Source organism: Musca domestica, unplaced genomic scaffold, assembly GCF_030504385.1.
Source record: "Musca domestica strain aabys unplaced genomic scaffold, Musca_domestica.polishedcontigs.V.1.1 121, whole genome shotgun sequence".
NCBI lineage: Eukaryota > Metazoa > Arthropoda > Insecta > Diptera > Muscidae > Musca > Musca domestica.
Genome location: NW_026712156.1, coordinates 126,782 through 147,944, shown reverse-complemented (window position 1 = coordinate 147,944; position 21,163 = coordinate 126,782). Strand labels below are relative to the sequence as shown.

At 28.7% G+C, this 21,163-nt stretch overlaps 1 protein-coding gene across 1 annotated transcript; it reads left to right on the top strand.

Moving 5' to 3' along the window:
* Nucleotides 1-4,352: 4,352 nt before the first annotated feature.
* LOC101898394 (trypsin zeta) lies at nt 4,353-9,807 on the top strand (the record flags this gene model as incomplete). Its single annotated transcript, XM_005190340.4, has 5 exons — nt 4,353-4,568; nt 4,635-4,800; nt 4,866-4,898; nt 8,918-9,194; nt 9,259-9,807. Coding segments are annotated over exons 1-5 (1,122 nt in total), but the record flags the coding sequence as incomplete, so codon positions are not given.
* Between the last annotated feature and the right edge of the window lie 11,356 nt (nt 9,808-21,163).

The following is a 21,163-nucleotide window of genomic DNA, read 5'->3' as shown; positions in this document are numbered from 1 at the left end:
ATCGGAGGGGGGTGGGGTGGAATCATAATATGGGGGATATACGATGTAGTGGCCCTATAGAGACAATTCTCTTCCAGGGGGTAAAATACTCAGAAGGAATTCGTTGTGTGGATTTTGAGACAATTCTATTTAAAAATGTGGCTAAACTCATTAAAATGCCGAATATCGGGAGGTACCGTTATGTGGGGGCAACATTGACCGATGTGGCTCATTTTCGAACTTGGGCAGACTCTATTCAACATTTTTGGTTCCTATCTTAAAGTTCGATGAGTTACAACCGGAACGACAAACTTAATATCCGTTTCAGGACATTTGGAGTCGATCTAACGATTCTGGGTGGCTGATGCGTACGATAACTCTCGAAGGTAGTATCCGATGTGGTCCAAACTTTGTACATCGTAATATAATTATCAAACTTACATTGAGAGTTCGGTTCACTCCTTCTGGTACCTCCCCCACAAAGGTCGAAATTTAAAAAAAAAAAATTACTGCACAGAAAGAGGAAGGATAATTCTATTTTGCCCCAAATTTGTAAATCCTAATATTTGCATCAGTGCTACGTCAGGTGCGAAAATTGACAATGTCGCTCCACACCATCAAGTACCTTCCCCACAAGGGGTCAAAGTTTTGAATAACCAAAACTATTACAAAATCCGAAATAAGCATTCGATTCTCGGGTCAAAATTTCGAAATCCGTGAATCTCATAAAACGCGAAATTAACATCCGATTCCATTCAGACTTGGCACATCTCAATATTTCCATCAACACAAAATCTGTTATAAAGATGGTAGAGATCGGATCATTCCTTCTTGTACCTGCCCTGCAAAGGGTCAAAGTTTTGAATAACCAAAACGATTATAAAATCCGAAAAAAGCATCCGGCTCTCTTCATATTTCACACATCTCATTATCTCTACTAATCCAAGATCTGTTGCGAATATGGAATATATCGGACCAACCCTTTTGGTATCTCCCCCACAAAGGGTAAAATTTTTAAATATTTATGAAGCTCAAAAAACGCGAAATTAACTTCCGATTCCATACAGACTTGGTATATCTCAATATTTCCATAAACACAAGATATGTTAGTAAGATTGTAGAGATCGGACTATTCCTTCTGGTATCTCCCCCACATAGGGTTCAAGATTTTTTCCAACTTTCTTCAAATTTCACACACACACAAATATTTTTGCTGACACAAGATTCGATGGGAAGATGACATATATGTCTGCGAACCCCTTCTGGTACCTCACCCACAGAGCTTCACAATTTTTAATACTTTTATCTGTCCTAACTTGCGCAACAAATCGGCGATTCTCAACCAGAAACCTGAGATGAATATTAAATTTTGCATAAAATTGGATGTAAATCTTTCGATCTTCTTGTAAGTTTGCCCATAACAATATTTTTATCTAGGTTATATGAAGTACGAAAATGGAATACTTCGGTCGACAATATATCTCACGCAAATTTTAAAATTTTCTAAAAATTATCACATATTTCATAAAAAAATGAAGGAAGTAGTCGATATAGTCCAAAACGTCGCAATATTTACATCATAATTATTTAGGTCCGATACGAAGTGGAAAATATTGGCCCATTCTTTCGGAACCTACTCCACAGAGGATCATCATTTTGAATTATCATAAGAGAAGTCAAAATATATTTAAATAATCCGACATTGGCTGAGGATATACAACTATCGGCAAAACCGACTGTTACTTTTTAACTTGTTAAACTCAATTTGTTTAGCGCTAGCAGGGACCAATAGAATTAGAACCGCTTTCTAAAATAGGGTACTTATAAATTTGGTATTGGGTGAAAGAGTAGGGCTATTAAGAAGTCAAAATGTATTCCAACATTTGAAGAGATTTGTTCATTCCAGGCCAAAAGGGTCCAGGTCTATATAGACTTTGCCGGAAAATATGGTGTTGTAGGGTACCAAATGTCTATAGACTTTGCTAACTAGTTTTATTGTATGAAGGCAATCCTAACCGATTATCTTCCAACAAATTCATGGAATTCCATTCCACCTCCCATATTTGATTAATTTATTATTACCAATGTAAACTAATGATTTTATGGACTTTTGGTTTGTATTGAATTTAGCGAGAATCAGTGCAGTTTTTTTGCCAGCCATAAAGATAAATTAGCAAGAGATAAAACTATATTTGTCTTATCTGTTATTTAGTCTAAAAATGTTTTAATAGCAATTAGATGCGCAAGCATTTACGCTTTTGTGGATAATAGGGTGGTACGAGATTTATACTTATTATGAAACTATGATTAAAAAAAAATATTTTTTAAAATATCCACGTTTGTTTATTTGATGGAAAAAATATTTTTAAAAAAATCCACGTTGGTTTATTTGATGGAAAAAATATTTTTAAAAAAATCCACGTTCGTTTATTTGAGTTTGTTAATTTTTTGGAAAAAATATTTTTAAAAAAATCCACGTTCGTTTATTTGAGTTTGTTAATTTTTTGGAAAAAATATTTTTAAAAAAATCCACGTTGGTTTATTTGATGGAAAAAATATTTTTAAAAAAATCCACGTTGGTTTATTTGATGGAAAAAATATTTTTAAAAAAATCCACGTTGGTTTATTTGATGGAAAAAATATTTTTAAAAAAATCCACGTTCGTTTATTTGAGTTTGTTAATTTTTTGGAAAAAATGTTTTTTAAAAAATTCACGTTTGTTGATTTGATGGAAAAAATATTTTTCAAAAAATCCACGTTTGTTGATTTGATGGAAAAATATTTTTTAAAAAAATCCAGGTTTGTTTATTTGATGGAAAAAATATTTTTAGAAATCCACGTTTGGTTATTTGATGAAAAAACATTTAAAAAAAAAAATCCACGTTTGTTTATTTGATGGAAAAAATATTTTTAAAAAAATCCACGTTAGTTTATTAAATGGAAAAAATATTTTTTAAAAAATCCACGTTTGTTTATTAAATGGAAAAAATATTTTTTAAAAAATCCACGTTTGTTTATTTGATGGAAAAATATTTTTAAAAAATCCACGTTTGTTTATTAAATGGAAAAATATTTTTTAAAAAATCCACGTTTGTTTATTAAATGGAAAAAATATTTTTTAAAAAATCCACGTTTGTTTATTAAATGGAAAAAATATTTTTTAAAAAATCCACGTTTGTTTATTAAATGGAAAAAATATTTTTTAAAAAATCCACGTTTGTTTATTAAATGGGAAAAATATTTTTTAAAAAATCCACGTTTGTTTATTAAATGGAAAAAATATTTTTTAAAAAGTCCACGTTTGTTTATTTCATGAAAAAATATTTTTTAAAAAGTCCACGTTTGTTTATTTCATGAAAAAATATTTTTTAAAAAATCCACGTTTGTTTATTTGATGGAGAAAATATTTTTTAAAAAATCCACATTTGTTTATTTTATGGAAAAAATATTTTTCAAAAAATGCACGTTTGTATATTTTATGGAAAAGACATTTTTCAAAAAATGCACGTTTGTATATTTTATGGAAAAGACATTTTTTTTAAAAAATCCACGTTTGTTAATTTTAATGAAAAAATGTTTTTTTAAAAATTCCACGTTTGTTTATTTGATGAAAAAATATTTTTTAAAAAATCCACGTTTGTTTATTTGATGAAAAAATATTTTTTAAAAAAAATCCACGTTTGTTTATTTTATGGAAAAATATTTTTTTTAAATCCACGTTTATTTATTTTATGAAAAAAAAATATTTTTTAAATCCACGTTTATTTATTTTATGAAAAAAAAAATATTTTTTAAAAAATGCACGTTTGTTAATTTTATTAAAAAATATATATTTTAAAAAATCCGCGTTTGTTTATTTTATGAAAAAAATATTTTTTAAAAAATCCACGTTTGTTAATTTTAGGAAAAAAATGTATTTTAAAAAATCCACGTTTGTTTATCTGATGGAAAAACATTTTTTTTAAAAAATCCATATTTGTTTATTTGTTGAAAAAATATTTTATAAAAAATCCATGTTTGTTTATTTGTTGAAAATTTTTTTTTTTTTTTTAAATCCACGTTCCAATATTTGATGAAAAAATTTTAAAAAAATCGGCTTTTGCTTTTTTGATAAAGAAATATTTTTTTTAAAAAAATCCACGTTTGTTTAGTTGTTAAAGAATATTTTTTTTTATTTTCCTTTTCAAGAATAAAACGAGGATTTAGGAAACTCCCACTCCCTACAACAGACAACCCTAATATCTTGAGAATCGGCGAATGTCAACATGTATGTCATAATCTCATTTTTATCATACAGCAATGTCAATAAGATAAGAGATTCATTTGTGCTGACTTTCATTCCGGCTTTTGTTTACAAAATGCCTACAACTCAAACATTGTTTTTATTTTTATTCATTCGAATGTGAGCTAAAAATTCGGAACATTTGCCAAAAGATGAGTAAAACATTATTTCCAACAAGAATTTCCAGTTCAGTTTAGGTACAATTCTGTGATGATAAACAATAGAGAAGCTAAGACAAAAATGTTGAAGATGAAATTTGTAATAAAATTTTTTGTTATTATTTACAATTTGGCAGAAATTCGGACAGGTGAGTCGAAATGGGAATACATTTAAATGATTTTATTTTTATGCGACTTCTTGAATCATCTTGCAGCTGAGGTGGTATTTAAAAGTGAACCGGTGGACATAACCTCTGCTCCATGGCAGGTATCGGTGCGTCTAAAGGCCATTGACTCGGAGTACTATGGAGATGGACATATTTGCGGTGGTTCGGTGATCTCGCAGCGTGTCGTCTTATCTGCTGCCCATTGTGTGGTGAAGTACGGATGCAATAAATATTTATTTTGATTGGAATTTATTTATAGTTTATTGCAAATGCTTACAGGGATGATGAACCGGATGATATCAACATGGAAGAGTAAGTTAATTTATAACAAAAATATATATATTACTATAACATCATCTGAAATCCTCTTTTTTCTGGAAAAAGTAATTTTTTTGATAAAAAAATATTTTTTAAAAAATCTACGTTCGGTTATTTGATAAATTTTTTTTTTATAAAATCCACGTTCGGTTATTTGACGAAATTTTTTTTTTATAAAATCCACGTTCGATTATTTAATGAAAAACATTTTCTTTAAATTCACCTTCGATTATTTGATAAAAATTTAATTTAAAAAATCCAAGTTCGATTATTTGATGAAAAAATATTTTTAAAAAAATCCACATTCGATTATTTGATGAAAAAATATTTTTTAAGAAATTCACGTTCGACTATTTGATGAAAAAATATTTTTTAAAAAATCCATGTTCGATTATTTGATGCAAAAACATTTTTTTTTTAAATTCACCTTCGATTATTTGATAAAAATATAATTTAAAAAATCCAAGTTCGATTATTTGATAAAAATATAATTTAAAAAATCCAAGTTCGATTATTTGATTAAAAAATAATTTTTAAAAAATCCAATTTCAATTATTTGATTAAAAAATAATTTTTAAAAAATCCACGTTCAATTATTTGATGAAAAAATATTGTTTAAAAAATCCACGTTTGTTTATTTGATGAAAACATATTTTTTAAAAAATCCACGTTTGTTTATTTGATGAAAAAATATTTTTAAAAAAATCCACGTTTGTTTATTTGATGAAAAAATATTTTTAAAAAAATCCACGTTTGTTTATTTGATGAAAAAATATTTTTTAAAAAATCCACGTTAGCAAATTTGAAACAAAAATATTTTTTTAAATAATCCACGTTAGCATATTTGAAAGAAAAATATTTTTTAAAAAATCCACGTTCAATTATTTTTGGCGAAAAAATATTTTTAAAATATCCATGTTAAAAAACATATTTTTCTATCAAATAAACAAACGTGAATTTTATTAAAATTTTTTTTGCCATCAAATAAATTAGCGTGGATTTTAAAAAAAATATTTTTTCATTAAATAAACAACCGTGGATTTTTTAAAAAATATTTTTTCATTAAATAAACAAGCGTGGATTTGTTAAAAAATATTTTTTCATCAAATTTTCGAAAGTGGATTTTTTAAAAAAATATTTTTTCATGAAATAAACAAACGTGGATTTTTTATAAAAATATTTTTTCATGAAATAAGCAAACGTGGATTTTTTAAAAAATAGTTTTTCATGAAATAAGCAAACGTGGATTTTTAAAAAAATAGTTTTTCATAAAATTAGCAAACGTGGATTTTTAAAAAAATATTTTTTCATGATATAAGCAAACGTAGATTTTTAAAAAAATCTTTTTTTCATGAAATAAACAAGCGTGGATTTTTTAAAAAATATTTTTTTCATGAAATAAACAAACGTGGATTTAAAAAAAATATTTTTCATAAAATAAACAAACGTGGATTTTTTAAAAAATATTTTTTTCATGAAATAAACAAACGTGGATTTTTTAAAAAATATTTTTTTCATCAAACAATCAAACGTGGATTTTTTAAAAAATATTTTTTTCATCAAATAATCAAACGTGAATTTTTTAAAAAATATTTTTTTCATCAAATAATCAAACGTGGATTTTTTAAAAAATATTTTTTTCATCAAATAATCAAACGTGGATTTTTTAAAAAATATTTTTTTCATCAAATAATCAAACGTGGATTTTTTAAAAAATATTTTTCCATCAAATAAACAAATGTGGATTTTTAAAAAAATATTTTTTCCATAAAATAAACAAACCTGGATTTTTTAAAAAATATTTTTCCATCAAATAAACAAACGTGGATTTTTAAAAAAAAATATTTTTTCCATAAAATAAACAAACCTGGATTTTTTAAAAAATATTTTTTCCATAAAATAAACAAAAGCGGATTTTTTAAATTTTTTTCCGTTAAATAAACAAACGTGGATTATTTAAAAAATGTTTTTTCCATTAAATAAACAAACGTGGATTATTTAAAAAATGTTTTTTCCATTAAATAAACAACCGTGGATTTTTTAAAAAAATATTTTTCCATTAAATAAACAAACGTGGATTTTTTAAAAAATATTTTTCCATTAAATAAACAAACGTGGATTTTTTTAAATATATTTTTCCATTAAATAAACAAACCTGGATTTTTTAAAATATATTTTTCCATTAAATAAACAAACCTGGATTTTTTAAAAAATATTTTTCCATTAAATAAACAAACGTGGATTTTTTAAAAAATATTTTTTCATCAAAAAAAACAAACGTGAAATTTTTAAAAAATATTTTTTCTATTAAATACACAAACGTGGATTTTTTAAAAAAAATTTTTTTCATCGAATAAACAAACGTGGATTTTTTAAAAAAATATTTTTTCATCAAATAAACAAACGAGGATTTTTTAAAAAATATTTTTTCTTGAAATAAACAAACATGGATTTTTTAAAAAATATTTTTTCATCAAATAAACAAACGTGGATTTTTTAAAAAATATTTTTTCATCAAAAAAACAAACGTGAAATTTTTAAAAAATATTTTTTCTATTAAATACACAAACGTGAAATTTTTAAAAAATATTTTTTCTATTAAATACACAAACGTGGATTTTTTAAAAAAAATTTTTTCATCGAATAAACAAACGTGGATTTTTTAAAAAAATATTTTTTCATCAAATAAACAAACGAGGATTTTTTAAAAAATATTTTTTCTTGAAATAAACAAACGTGGATTTTTTAAAAAATATTTTTTCATAAAATACACAAACTTGGATTTTTAAAAAATATTTTTTTCATGAAATAAACAAACGTGGATTTTTAAAAAAATATTTTTTTCATGAAATAAACAAACGTGGATTTTTAAAAAAATATTTTTTCATGAAATATACAAACGTGGATTTAAAAAAAATATTTTTTCATGAAATAAACAAAAGTGGATTATTTTAAAAATATTTTTTCATGAAATAAAATAACGTGGATTTAAAAAAATATTTTTTCATTAAATAAACAAACATGGATTATTTTAAAAATATTTTTTCATGAAATGAACAAATGTGAATTTTTTAAAAAACATTTTTTCATGAAATAAACAAACGTGGATTAAAAAAAAAAATATTTTTTCATGATATAAACAAACGTGGATTTTTTAAAAAAATATTTTTTTTAAATAATCGAAAGTGGATATTTAAAAAAATATATTTTTTATTAAATAATAGAACGAGGATTTAAAAAAAAAAAAAAATTATTAAATAATCGAACGTGGATTTTTTTTAAAAAAATATTTTTTATTAAATAATCGAAAGTGGATTTTTTTTTAAAAATATATTTTTATTAAATAATAGAACGAGGATTTTTTTAAAAAAAATATTTTTTTATTAAATTAACAAACGTGGATCTTTTTAAAAAAAAATATTTTTTTATTAAATTAACAAACGTGGATTAAAGAAAAAATTATTAAATTAACAAACGTGGGTTTTTTAAAAAAAATATTTTTTTATTAAATTAACAAACGTGGATTTTTTAAAAAAAATATTTTTTTATCAAATAAAGAAATATGAATTTTTTAATTTTTTTTTTTAAATTATTTTCGGTTTTATTTTTTTATTAAATAATCGAACGTAGATTTAAAAAAAAATATTTTTTTATTAAATTAACAAACGTGAATTTTTTTAAAAAAAATATTTTTTATTAAATTAACAAACGTGAATTTTTTAAAAAAATATTTTTTTATCAAATAAAGAAATATGAAGTTTTTAATTTTTTTTAAAATTATTTTGGGTTTTATTTTTTTTATTAAATAATCGAACGTGAATTTTTTTTATAAATATTTTTTTATTAAATTAACAAACGTGGATTTAAAAAAAAAATATTTTTTTATTAAATTAACAAACGTGAATTTTTTTAAAAAAATATTGTTTTTATCAAATAAAGAAATATGAATTTTTTAATTTTTTTTTAAAATTATTTTCGGTTTTATTTCCAATCCTTTTTTTTATCCTTTATAGTAAAGACACCGTGAACTTCCGCAAACCAGAAGACTTCACCCTAGTCATGGGCACTGAACTATTAACTGAAATCTCTGCCTTCACACTGCAATATGATGTCCTGCAGCTGGCCGTCCATGAGGCCTTTGATTTCCCAACATTGATAAATAATATTGCCATGTTCTTCATAGATGGCTATATAGCCTGGAATTGGCCCACTGTGCGAGCCATACCATTGAGCATAGAGGCTCAACCAAATGGGGTGCTGTGCTCAACCTCAGGATGGAATATAAGTGCGGTAATTTCCATAATATCGAAAAATTAGAAAATGTTTCCAAAATAATTTCTTAATTTTTTTTCAGGGTAATCCCTCTCCCCTACTAAAGACCAACCTTGTGCCCATTGTGGAGTCCCGAATTTGCAGTAAATTTTATGGGGATCTCACCTCAGATCTCATTTGTGCTGGCTTTGAAGAACATCAGCCCCATGATTTTTGTGAAGGTGACTCAGGTGGTCCCCTGGTGTGTTTGGGCCACTTGACGGGCATTATTTTGGAGGGTAACAGCTGTGCCCGCAGCCAATATTTGGGATTATATGTCAATGTTCTTTATCACTATAATTGGATTGTGGCCAAGAATAAGACATTTGATTATAATTACTATTCGGATTATGAAGATGAGGAGGATAATGAAATTGAGGTAAAGGCGCCATTAGATAATGGAGGAACGGATTTTCCGTTGGAAAATGAAGACAACCTCTCAGAGGAGGTTTTGAGAACAACCAACAAGACATTTAGTTATTATGATGATGATGATTATTTTGAGAAAATTATCACCGAATATTCGAAAGGAGAGAGGAGCTCCTCCAAAGGAGTCAAAATATTTGGGTCAGGGGTTATGGAAATATTTATTTTTATTTTATTTACATTTTTTGTTAAATAAAACATAATTTATTATTTTTTGATAATTATTTTTTTAATTAAAAAAAATTAATTAAAAAAATAAATTTATTTATAAAATTTCCATTCAATTTTAATATCCCACCAACAATTGACTGAGGAACCTTTTATCTTCAAAAAAAAAAAAAAAAAAAAACAATAAAAATTAATTCCACCTCCCCAAATTTGTATTGAATGCCATTCTGCCCCGAAATTGAGGGTAACTATCGGTTGAACCGCATTTTCACTCAAATTGCTTCTGTCCATATTAAACGACCCCCCATCATCTACATCCATACATACACACCTACATATGTATGCGTGTTTGTTACCTTAAGTGTTCCATTTCGTAATATCCTGTTAATGTTCTGCAACTTGAGTGCTTTAATTTTCCGAAATACATTCCGGAGAATTACCATAGCTTATTAATATTTGAACAGCGTTCTAATTTCTATTGTGTCAAAGTTTTGGCTCAACAATTTGGCCCTGACAACTTGTAACCCACTATGACATTAGCCGCAACAGATAGAATATTTAATGATGAGGAGAATGAGACACATTATAAGCAACGGAGGACACCAATAAAAAGTAATGAAGGAGAAAGAAAAGAATAAGATACACAATAAATAAAAAAATAATTTTTCGTTAAAAAACAAACGTGGATTTTTTTAAAAAAATATTTTTTCATCAAATAAATGAACGTGGACTTTTAAAAAATATATTTTTTCATCAAATAAATGAACCTGGGGTTTTTAAAAAAAATATTTTTTTATTAAAAGAACAAACGTGGATTTTTTAAAAAATATTTTTTTTGTTAAAATAACAAACGTGGATTTTTTAAAAAAATATTTTTTTATTAAAAGAACAAACGTGGAATTTTTAAAAAAATATTTTTTTTTTGTTAAAATAACAAACGTGGATTTTTTAAAAAAATATTTTTTTGTTAAAAGAACAAACGTAGATTTTTTTTAAAAAATATATATTTTTTCGTTAAAAGAACAAATGTGCATTTTTTAAAAAAAATATTTTTTCGTTAAAAGAACAAATGTGCATTTTTTAAAAAAAATATTTTTTTATTAAAAGAAAAAACGTGGATTTTTTAACAAAAAATATTTTTTTTTAAAAATATATTTTTTCTTTAAAAGAACAAACGTGGACTTTTTAAAAAAATATTTTTTCCATCAAATAAAAAAACATGGATTGTTTACAAATATTTTTTCCATCAAATAAACAAACGTGGATTTTTTTGGAAAAAAATGTTTTCCATCAAAAAATCAAACGTGGATTTAAAAAAAAAAATTTCATCAAATAATCACACGCGGATTTAAAAAAAAATTTCATTTAAAGAACAAACGTTGATTTTTTAAAAAATATTTTTTCATAAAATAAACAAACGTGGACTTTTTATAAAAATATTTTTTCATGAAATAAACAAACGTGGATTTTTTTAAAAATATTTTTTCATGAAATAAACAAACGTGGATTTTTTAAAATATATTTTTTTCCATAAAATAAACAAACATGGATATTTAAAAAATATATTTTTTCTATCAAATAATCAGACGTGGATTTTTAAAAAAAATATTTTTTCATGAAATAAACAAACGTGGATTTCTTAAATAAATATTTTTCCATGAAATAAACAAACATGGATATTTAAAAAAATATATTTTTTCTATCAAATAATCAAACGTGGATTTAAAAAAAAAATATTTTTTCATGAAATAAACAAACGTGGATTTCTTAAATAAATATTTTTTCATGAAATAAACAAACGTTGATTTTTAAAAAAATATTTTTTCATAAAATAAACAAACGTGGATTTTGTAAAAAATATTTTTTCATGAAATAAACAATCGTGGATTTTTTAAAAAGTATTTCTTCATGAAATAAACAAACGTGGATTTTTTTTTAAATATTTTTTCCGTCAAATGAAGAAATGTGAATTTTTAATTTTATTTTAAATTATTTTCGGTTTTATTTCCATAACTTTTTAATTATCCTTAGTAGAACGGACACCGTGAACTTCCGCAAACCTGAAGACTTCACTCTGGTCATGGGCACAGAACTGCTAACAGAAATATCTGCCTTACGATGTACCAAATTTACCTACGATGTACCAAATTTGGAACAAATGGAAGTATCCGATTTTTAGAAATTTATTGTGTGCACCAGCAAAACGGACATCGCTAGATCGGGGCTTAAATTTATTTTAATTTTTAGGTGCTCTTAATTTAAAAATATTTTAAAAATTTTAAATAGTAAACTTTTCAGGAATTTTTTGGACCAAGTTTTCAGGGCATTACCAAAGCCCCTGGATTTTTGGGAATTTTGCTTAAGACCCGTATTTTTAGGAATTTTTAAGGCCGTGGAGCGTTTAGGAAAATTTCGTAAAGGACGGGGATTTTTTAAAATTTGTATTTTAAGGATATAATTTAAGGACCCAGTTTTTTAAGGACGTTCAACGTTCGAAACACTTTCTGCTCAAATACACTTTTCCCACTTTGAAATAATTGCTACAAATTAAGAAAATATGGAAATTAATAAGTAAAAAATATTTAAATGTTGATATCTTTAACATTTTTATTAGAAAAATATTTGGCAAGGGCCTACCATACAGGCGTGGATTATAAAATACCAAAAAACCATGACCATCATAGAAGCCGGGATTTAATAAAAAAATTTTTTGAACTCTTTTCTAAGAGTGAATTATTATTAAATATGTTTACTTCAAATACTCGAAGCGAAAATCATTTTACAATATTTTTTAATAATTATTAGAAGAAACAATTTTTCAAAAAATAACTTTAAAGCCCGAAATTTTAAAATATTTTTTTCAGTTGTGTCAATTTTTTAGATTTTTTTTAACTACTATTCTATCCCAGGCATGGGTTTTTTTAAGATTATTTTTTTAATATTTATATTTAAGGATATTATGAGGACCCATATGTTAAATTGGATAGAAAATGAAAAAATGTATGAACATATTTTTTTTAATATTTAATATACATTTTAATTATATTTTTACATTCCTATTAAATTTTTCAACTGAAGTATTGGGCTTTTTTAAGAACAAGAATATATTAGCAATATTTTCTTCAAGCCCAAAACTGTTTAGGAATTTTAAAAGTTCTTATTTGATATTCTAGGCCTTTTTGGATATTTATTTTTTTATGAATTATTCGAAACAAAAATAATTTTGAAATATTTTGAAAACTATTTGAACATGAATTTTGAAAATAATGATTTTTTAAAGAACATTTTGAAACGTGGAATTTTCAAAACTATTTTTTTTTTCCAACAACCATCACATCAAAAGTTTGAATTTATCAAGCCCTCAGCCATATGGCTAGGGCCATCATTTGATAGGGCCAAAAGATGCCCAGTCAAAATAATGTTTTTAGACCCTAGGTCTCTATGGACCAAATCTGTTTTAGGACATTTGGGGTCGATCTAGAGATGTCCGTCGGTCCGTCTGCCTGGTGCGCACAACGCACCACGTCTTCGTATAGGCCCCATATAACGGTCGCCCTTGATATTCGGTATTTTGATGATTTTAGCGACATTATTTAACGGAACTATTTCAAATTAAGTATTCGTATAGCCCCAATATAACGGTACCTCCCTATATTCGGAATTTTGATGATTTTAGCTACATTATTCACCGAATTTTTTTATTCCAGTTTCGCATTGGAATATTGTAATGGTTTATGGCAAAAGTTACGTTAACGGCTACATTCGGTATTTTTAAGATTTTAATAGAATTTTTAACGGATTTTATTTTATTTATTTTTTTTTTTTTGAAAATTTCCAAAATCGTTCCAAATGGTGGAGGGTATTCAAAGATCGGCCCGGCAGACCTTACAGCTTTTTTACTCGTTTAAGCTTGGTTTAAACCAAACAATCGTTTTCAAAACTTGGATTTTCAGCACATTTTTTTCGAAATTTTTAACTGTTGTGGATTAAAAAATATTTATTGAAAGTACCATGGATTTTTCAGATTACACATTTTCGAGAACCAAAAAAGTGGTTTTTTGAGAATTTTTTTTTATCCAGACAAACTCAATTTTTAAAAAAGTATTTTTTTCGAGTACTGTCTTGGATTAAAACATATTTTTGAAGTACCAATGGAGGTGGATTATTTAAAATATTTTTTTTTCTCAGGAAACAAAAACAAGAATTAACAAAAAATATTTTTCTAGAACCAAGCAATTATGGACCTTTTAATAGAAATATTTTCCCATGTTCCGAGAAACGCTGATTTGTTATTTTTTTTTTTTTTTGAAATTTTTAACTGTTTTGTATTAAAAAATATTTATTCAAAGTACCATGGATTTTTCAGATTACATATTTTCGAGAACCAACAATCTGGGTTTTTGAGAATTTTTTGTTTTAAGCCAGACAAATTCAATTGTTAAAAAAGTATTTTTTTCGAGTACTGTCTTGAATTAAAACATATTTTTGAAGTACCAATGGAGGTGGATTATTTAAAATATTTTTTTTTTCTCAGGAAACAAAAAACAAGGAATAACGAAAAATATTTTTCGAGAACCAAGCAATTATGGAGCTTTTAATAGAAATATTTTCCCAAGTTCCGAGAAACGCTGATTTGTTAAAAAATATTTTTTTTGAGCAATAAATTTCACTTGAAGATTTATTGTTTTTATTTTTTCTTGGAATGTCGCCTATGTGACATTTAAATTTCTTGACCCACATAGATATCCATTTTATCCATGGTTATTTTTCTTCAGCCACAATTAGTGTCGTACAACACTTGGGCGGCTTTTGGCCTTTGTCGGCCAGTTTACAACATTGTATTACACATGTCGTTACATTTTATTGATTTCTTATTAAAAAAGTGCAATAAATCGGTGCCTTATTAAGCAAAAGATTTTATTTTCGAATTGCATGGAAAAAGTCGTAAAAAAAACTCCGACTTAAGCGCATGACACGCGTCCCCCCAACCCCCCCTTTATGGATTGTTAACATTTGATGTGTCCTTGGTGTGAACTATTAAAAGTTTTATTTTTTACGACTTTAGTTCGTTTGAGTGTGTGTATGTGTTTTTTTTTTTTTTTTTTGGATTTCAATATTTATTGGAAAACGATCGTTAAATTGTAATTCATCATTGACGCCAATGAATTATTATCCGGCTAACAACATCACACCCCCCCACCTCCGGTGGCAATTCATTCACTCATTTACTCTGGCCTTAATATTTGATTATGGCCGTTTTCCAAGTGTCTTGAATGTCTTCTTCTACGCCATCGGAAGAGTTTAAAGACAGATACGGTAATTTTATGGCATCATAAAATTGAAATCGTAAAAATGAAAAAGTTTTTGCTTTTTTCGTTTCATTTTGCATGAATGGAAGGAATAGGAAAAGTGGGGGTGGGAGGAGGAGTGTGGAGAAAAATTAAAAATCAATGATTTATCGATAAAAAAAATAAAAAAAGAAAATTATGAACTTCACTGCCAGCCATGATCTTCCTGACTGACTGCAATTGGGTAATGATAATTTGCCAGTCATAAACAGTTAAAATAAACACTGCCACCAGCCATGAAGAGAGAGAGCCAGCCATTAAAAAGGGCGACAAAATTAAAACCCAGATAAACAAAAAAAAATTATTGGAATTTTATGGGACTTCGGCGAACGTTACAGCTCTCAAGAGAGCTTCCTATTGCCTCTAGAGGGCCAGCACAGAATGTTTGGAAATTTATTTTTTAAATTTAAATTTACTTTGCCTTCAGAAGTTACAAAAAAAAAATCAAGTCATAAACACTACCTGCCACTTAGGTTTGAAAAAAAAAAAAAAAACAGCAACAAAAATATTTTTTTATTTTATGTCGAAGACATATTATTGTGTCCTACACGATCTGTAGTTAAACATTGACGTTTTTTCTTGATTATGAATAAATTATTATTGGGGATGGATGGAGACATGACTGATAGGTGGATGAGGCAATGAATGGCCGGCCGATCATAAAGTTACATAATTTATTATTATTGTTATTTTTGTATTTTTGAAAGAAACATAAAAAATTAACTATTTTTTTTTTTTTGTCAAAGTATCGACAGTTTGTTGCTGCCACATTCGTGTAGCTATTTTTTTATTTCTCTTTGTTTATTCTTTGCCACTTAAATAGCCATTACGAAATGGCAGTTATACAATTGACACCTTGCATGTAAAATTTTAAAGACATTGAGCCAATGGGACCTTATGGCTCTGAAGGCGTTGGAAAAAATTATTTTACAAAAACCACGCCTATGGCTCTGAGGGCGTTCGAAAAAAAAATTATTTAAAAAATCCACACCTATGGCTCTGAAGGTGGTGGAAAAAAATTCTTTAAAAAATCCACGCCTATGACTCTTAAAGTCGTGGAAAAAATTCTTTAAAAAATCCACACCTATGGCTCTGAAGGTGGTGGAAAAAATTCTTTAAAAAATCCACGCCTATGACTCTTAAAGTCGTGGAAAAAATTCTTTAAAAAATCCACGCCTATGACTCTTAAAGTCGTGGAAAAAATTCTTTAAAAAATCCACACCTATGGCTCTGAAGGTGGTGGAAAAAATTCTTTAAAAAATCCACGCCTATGACTCTTAAAGTCGTGGAAAAAATTCTTTAAAAAATCCACGCCTATGGCTCTAAAGGTCGTTGGAAAAAAATTCTTTAAAAAATCCACGCCTATGGCTCTAAAGGTCGTTGGAAAAAAATTCTTTAAAAAATCCACGCCTATGGCTCTAAAGGTCGTTGGAAAAAAATTCTTTAAAAAATCCACGCCTATGGCTCTAAAGGTCGTTGGAAAAAAATTCTTTAAAAAATCCACGCCTATGGCTCTAAAGGTCGTTGGAAAAAAATTCTTTAAAAAATCCACGCCTATGGCTCTAAAGGTCGTTGGAAAAAAATTCTTTAAAAAATCCACGCCTATGGCTCTAAAGGTCGTTGGAAAAAAATTCTTTAAAAAATCCACGCCTATGGCTCTAAAGGTCGTTGGAAAAAAATTCTTTAAAAAATCCACGCCTATGGCTCTAAAGGTCGTTGGAAAAAAATTCTTTAAAAAATCCACGCCTATGGCTCTAAAGGTCGTTGGAAAAAAATTCTTTAAAAAATCCACGCATATGGCTCTAATGGTCGTTGGAAAAAAATTCTTTAAAAAATCCACGCCTATGGCTCTAAAGGTCGTTGGAAAAAAATTCTTTAAAAAATCCACGCCTATGGCTCTAAAGGTCGTTGGAAAAAAATTCTTTAAAAAATCCACGCCTATGGCTCTAAAGGTCGTTGGAAAAAATTCTTTAAAAAATCCACGCCTATGGCTCTAAAGGTCGTTGGAAAAAAATTCTTTAAAAAATCCACGCCTATAGCTCTAAAGGTCGTTGGAAAAAAATTCTTTAAAAAATCCACGCCTATGGCTCTAAAGGTCGTTGGAAAAAAATTCTTTAAAAAATCCACGTCTATGGCTCTAAAGTTCGTTGGAATAAAATTCTTTAAAAAATCCACGCCTATGGCTCTAAAGGTCGTTGGAAAAAAATTCTTTAAAAAATCCACGCCTATGGCTCTGAAGGTCGTGGAAAAAAATTCTTTAAAAAATCCACGCCTATGGCTCTGAAGGTCGTGGAAAAAAATTCTTTAAAAAATCCACGCCTATGGCTCTGAAGGTCGTGGAAAAAAAATCTTTAAAAAATCCACGCCTATGGCTCTGAAGGTCGTGGAAAAAAATTCTTTAAAAAATCCACGCCTATGGCTCTGAAGGTCGTGGAAAAAAAATCTTTAAAAAATCCACGCCTATGGCTCTGAAGGTCGTGGAAAAAAAATCTTTAAAAATCCACGCCTATGGCTCTGAAGGTCGTGGAAAAAAAATCTTTAAAAAATCCACGCCTATGGCTCTGAAGGTCGTGGAAAAAAAATCTTTAAAAAATCCACGCCTATGGCTCTGAAGGTCGTGGAAAAAAATTCTTTAAAAAATCCACGCCTATGGCTCTGAAGGTCGTGGAAAAAAAATCTTTAAAAAATCCACGCCTATGGCTCTGAAGGTCGTGGAAAAAAATTCTTTAAAAAATCCACGCCTATGGCTCTGAAGGTCGTGGAAAAAAAATCTTTAAAAAATCCACGCCTATGGCTCTGAAGGTCGTGGAAAAAAATTCTTTAAAAAATCCACGCCTATGGCTCTGAAGGTCGTGGAAAAAAATTCTTTAAAAAATCCACGCCTATGGCTCTGAAGGTCGTGGAAAAAAATTCTTTAAAAAATCCACGCCTATGGCTCTGAAGGTCGTGGAAAAAAATTCTTTAAAAAATCCACGCCTATGGCTCTGAAGGTCGTGGAAAAAAATTCTTTAAAAAATCCACGCCTATGGCTCTGAAGGTCGTGGAAAAAAATTCTTTAAAAATCCACGCCTATGGCTCTGAAGGTCGTGGAAAAAAATTCTTTAAAAAATCCACGCCTATGGCTCTGAAGGTCGTGGAAAAAAATTCTTTAAAAAATCCACGCCTATGGCTCTGAAGGTCGTGGAAAAAAATTCTTTAAAAAATCCACGCCTATGGCTCTGAAGGTCGTGGAAAAAAATTCTTTAAAAAATCCACGCCTATGGCTCTGAAGGTCGTGGAAAAAAATTCTTTAAAAAATCCACGCCTATGGCTCTGAAGGTCGTGGAAAAAAATTCTTTAAAAAATCCACGCCTATGGCTCTGAAGGTCGTGGAAAAAAATTCTTTAAAAAATCCACGCCTATGGCTCTGAAGGTCGTGGAAAAAAATTCTTTAAAAAATCCACGCCTATGGCTCTGAAGGTCGTGGAAAAAAATTCTTTAAAAAATCCACGCCTATGGCTCTGAAGGTCGTGGAAAAAAATTCTTTAAAAAATCCACGCCTATGGCTCTGAAGGTCGTGGAAAAAAATTCTTTAAAAAATCCACGCCTATGGCTCTGAAGGTCGTGGAAAAAAATTCTTTAAAAAATCCACGCCTATGGCTCTGAAGGTCGTGGAAAAAAATTCTTTAAAAAATCCACGCCTATGGCTCTGAAGGTCGTGGAAAAAAATTCTTTAAAAAATCCACGCCTATGGCTCTGAAGGTCGTGGAAAAAAATTCTTTAAAAAATCCACGCCTATGGCTCTGAAGGTCGTGGAAAAAAATTCTTTAAAAAATCCACGCCTATGGCTCTGAAGGTCGTGGAAAAAAATTCTTTAAAAAATCCACGCCTATGGCTCTGAAGGTCGTGGAAAAAAATTCTTTAAAAAATCCACGCCTATGGCTCTGAAGGTCGTGGAAAAAAATTCTTTAAAAATCCACGCCTATGGCTCTGAAGGTCGTGGAAAAAAATTCTTTAAAAAATCCACGCCTATGGCTCTGAAGGTCGTGGAAAAAAATTCTTTAAAAATCCACGCCTATGGCTCTGAAGGTCGTGGAAAAAAATTCTTTAAAAAATCCACGCCTATGGCTCTGAAGGTCGTGGAAAAAAATTCTTTAAAAAATCCACGCCTATGGCTCTGAAGGTCGTGGAAAAAAATTCTTTAAAAAATCCACGCCTATGGCTCTGAAGGTCGTGGAAAAAAATTCTTTAAAAAATCCACGCCTATGGCTCTGAAGGTCGTGGAAAAAAATTCTTTAAAAAATCCACGCCTATGGCTCTGAAGGTCGTGGAAAAAAATTCTTTAAAAAATCCACGCCTATGGCTCTGAAGGTCGTGGAAAAAAATTCTTTAAAAAATCCACGCCTATGGCTCTGAAGGTCGTGGAAAAAAATTCTTTAAAAAATCCACGCCTATGGCTCTGAAGGTCGTGGAAAAAAATTCTTTAAAAAATCCACGCCTATGGCTCTGAAGGTCGTGGAAAAAAATTCTTTAAAAAATCCACGCCTATGGCTCTGAAGGTCGTGGAAAAAAATTCTTTAAAAAATCCACGCCTATGGCTCTGAAGGTCGTGGAAAAAAATTCTTTAAAAAATCCACGCCTATGGCTCTGAAGGTCGTGGAAAAAAATTCTTTAAAAAATCCACGCCTATGGCTCTGAAGGTCGTGGAAAAAAATTCTTTAAAAAATCCACGCCTATGGCTCTGAAGGTCGTGGAAAAAAATTCTTTAAAAATCCACGCCTATGGCTCTGAAGGTCGTGGAAAAAAATTCTTTAAAAAATCCACGCCTATGGCTCTGAAGGTCGTGGAAAAAAATTCTTTAAAAAATCCACGCCTATGGCTCTGAAGGTCGTGGAAAAAATTCTTTAAAAAATCCACGCCTATGGCTCTGAAGGTCGTGGAAAAAAATTCTTTAAAAAATCCACGCCTATGGCTCTGAAGGTCGTGGAAAAAAATTCTTTAAAAAATCCACGCCTATGGCTCTGAAGGTCGTGGAAAAAAATTCTTTAAAAAATCCACGCCTATGGCTCTGAAGGTCGTGGAAAAAAATTCTTTAAAAAATCCACGCCTATGGCTCTGAAGGTCGTGGAAAAAAATTCTTTAAAAAATCCACGCCTATGGCTCTGAAGGTCGTGGAAAAAAATTCTTTAAAAAATCCACGCCTATGGCTCTGAAGGTCGTGGAAAAAAATTCTTTAAAAAATCCACGCCTATGGCTCTGAAGGTCGTGGAAAAAAATTCTTTAAAAAATCCACGCCTATGGCTCTGAAGGTCGTGGAAAAAAATTCTTTAAAAAATCCACGCCTATGGCTCTGAAGGTCGTGGAAAAAAATTCTTTAAAAAATCCACGCCTATGGCTCTGAAGGTCGTGGAAAAAAATTCTTTAAAAAATCCACGCCTATGGCTCTGAAGGTCGTGGAAAAAAATTCTTTAAAAAATCCACGCCTATGGCTCTGAAGGTCGTGGAAAAAAATTCTTTAAAAAATCCACGCCTATGGCTCTGAAGGTCGTGGAAAAAAATTCTTTAAAAAATCCACGCCTATGGCTCTGAAGGTCGTGGAAAAAAATTCTTTAAAAAATCCACGCCTATGGCTCTGAAGGTCGTGGAAAAAAATTCTTTAAAAATCCACGCCTATGGCTCTGAAGGTCGTGGAAAAAAATTCTTTAAAAAATCCACGCCTATGGCTCTGAAGGTCGTGGAAAAAAATTCTTTAAAAAATCCACGCCTATGGCTCTGAAGGTCGTGGAAAAAAATTCTTTAAAAAATCCACGCCTATGGCTCTGAAGGTCGTGGAAAAAAATTCTTTAAAAAATCCACGCCTATGGCTCTGAAGGTCGTGGAAAAAAATTCTTTAAAAAATCCACGCCTATGGCTCTGAAGGTCGTGGAAAAAAATTCTTTAAAAAATCCACGCCTATGGCTCTGAAGGTCGTGGAAAAAAATTCTTTAAAAAATCCACGCCTATGGCTCTGAAGGTCGTGGAAAAAAA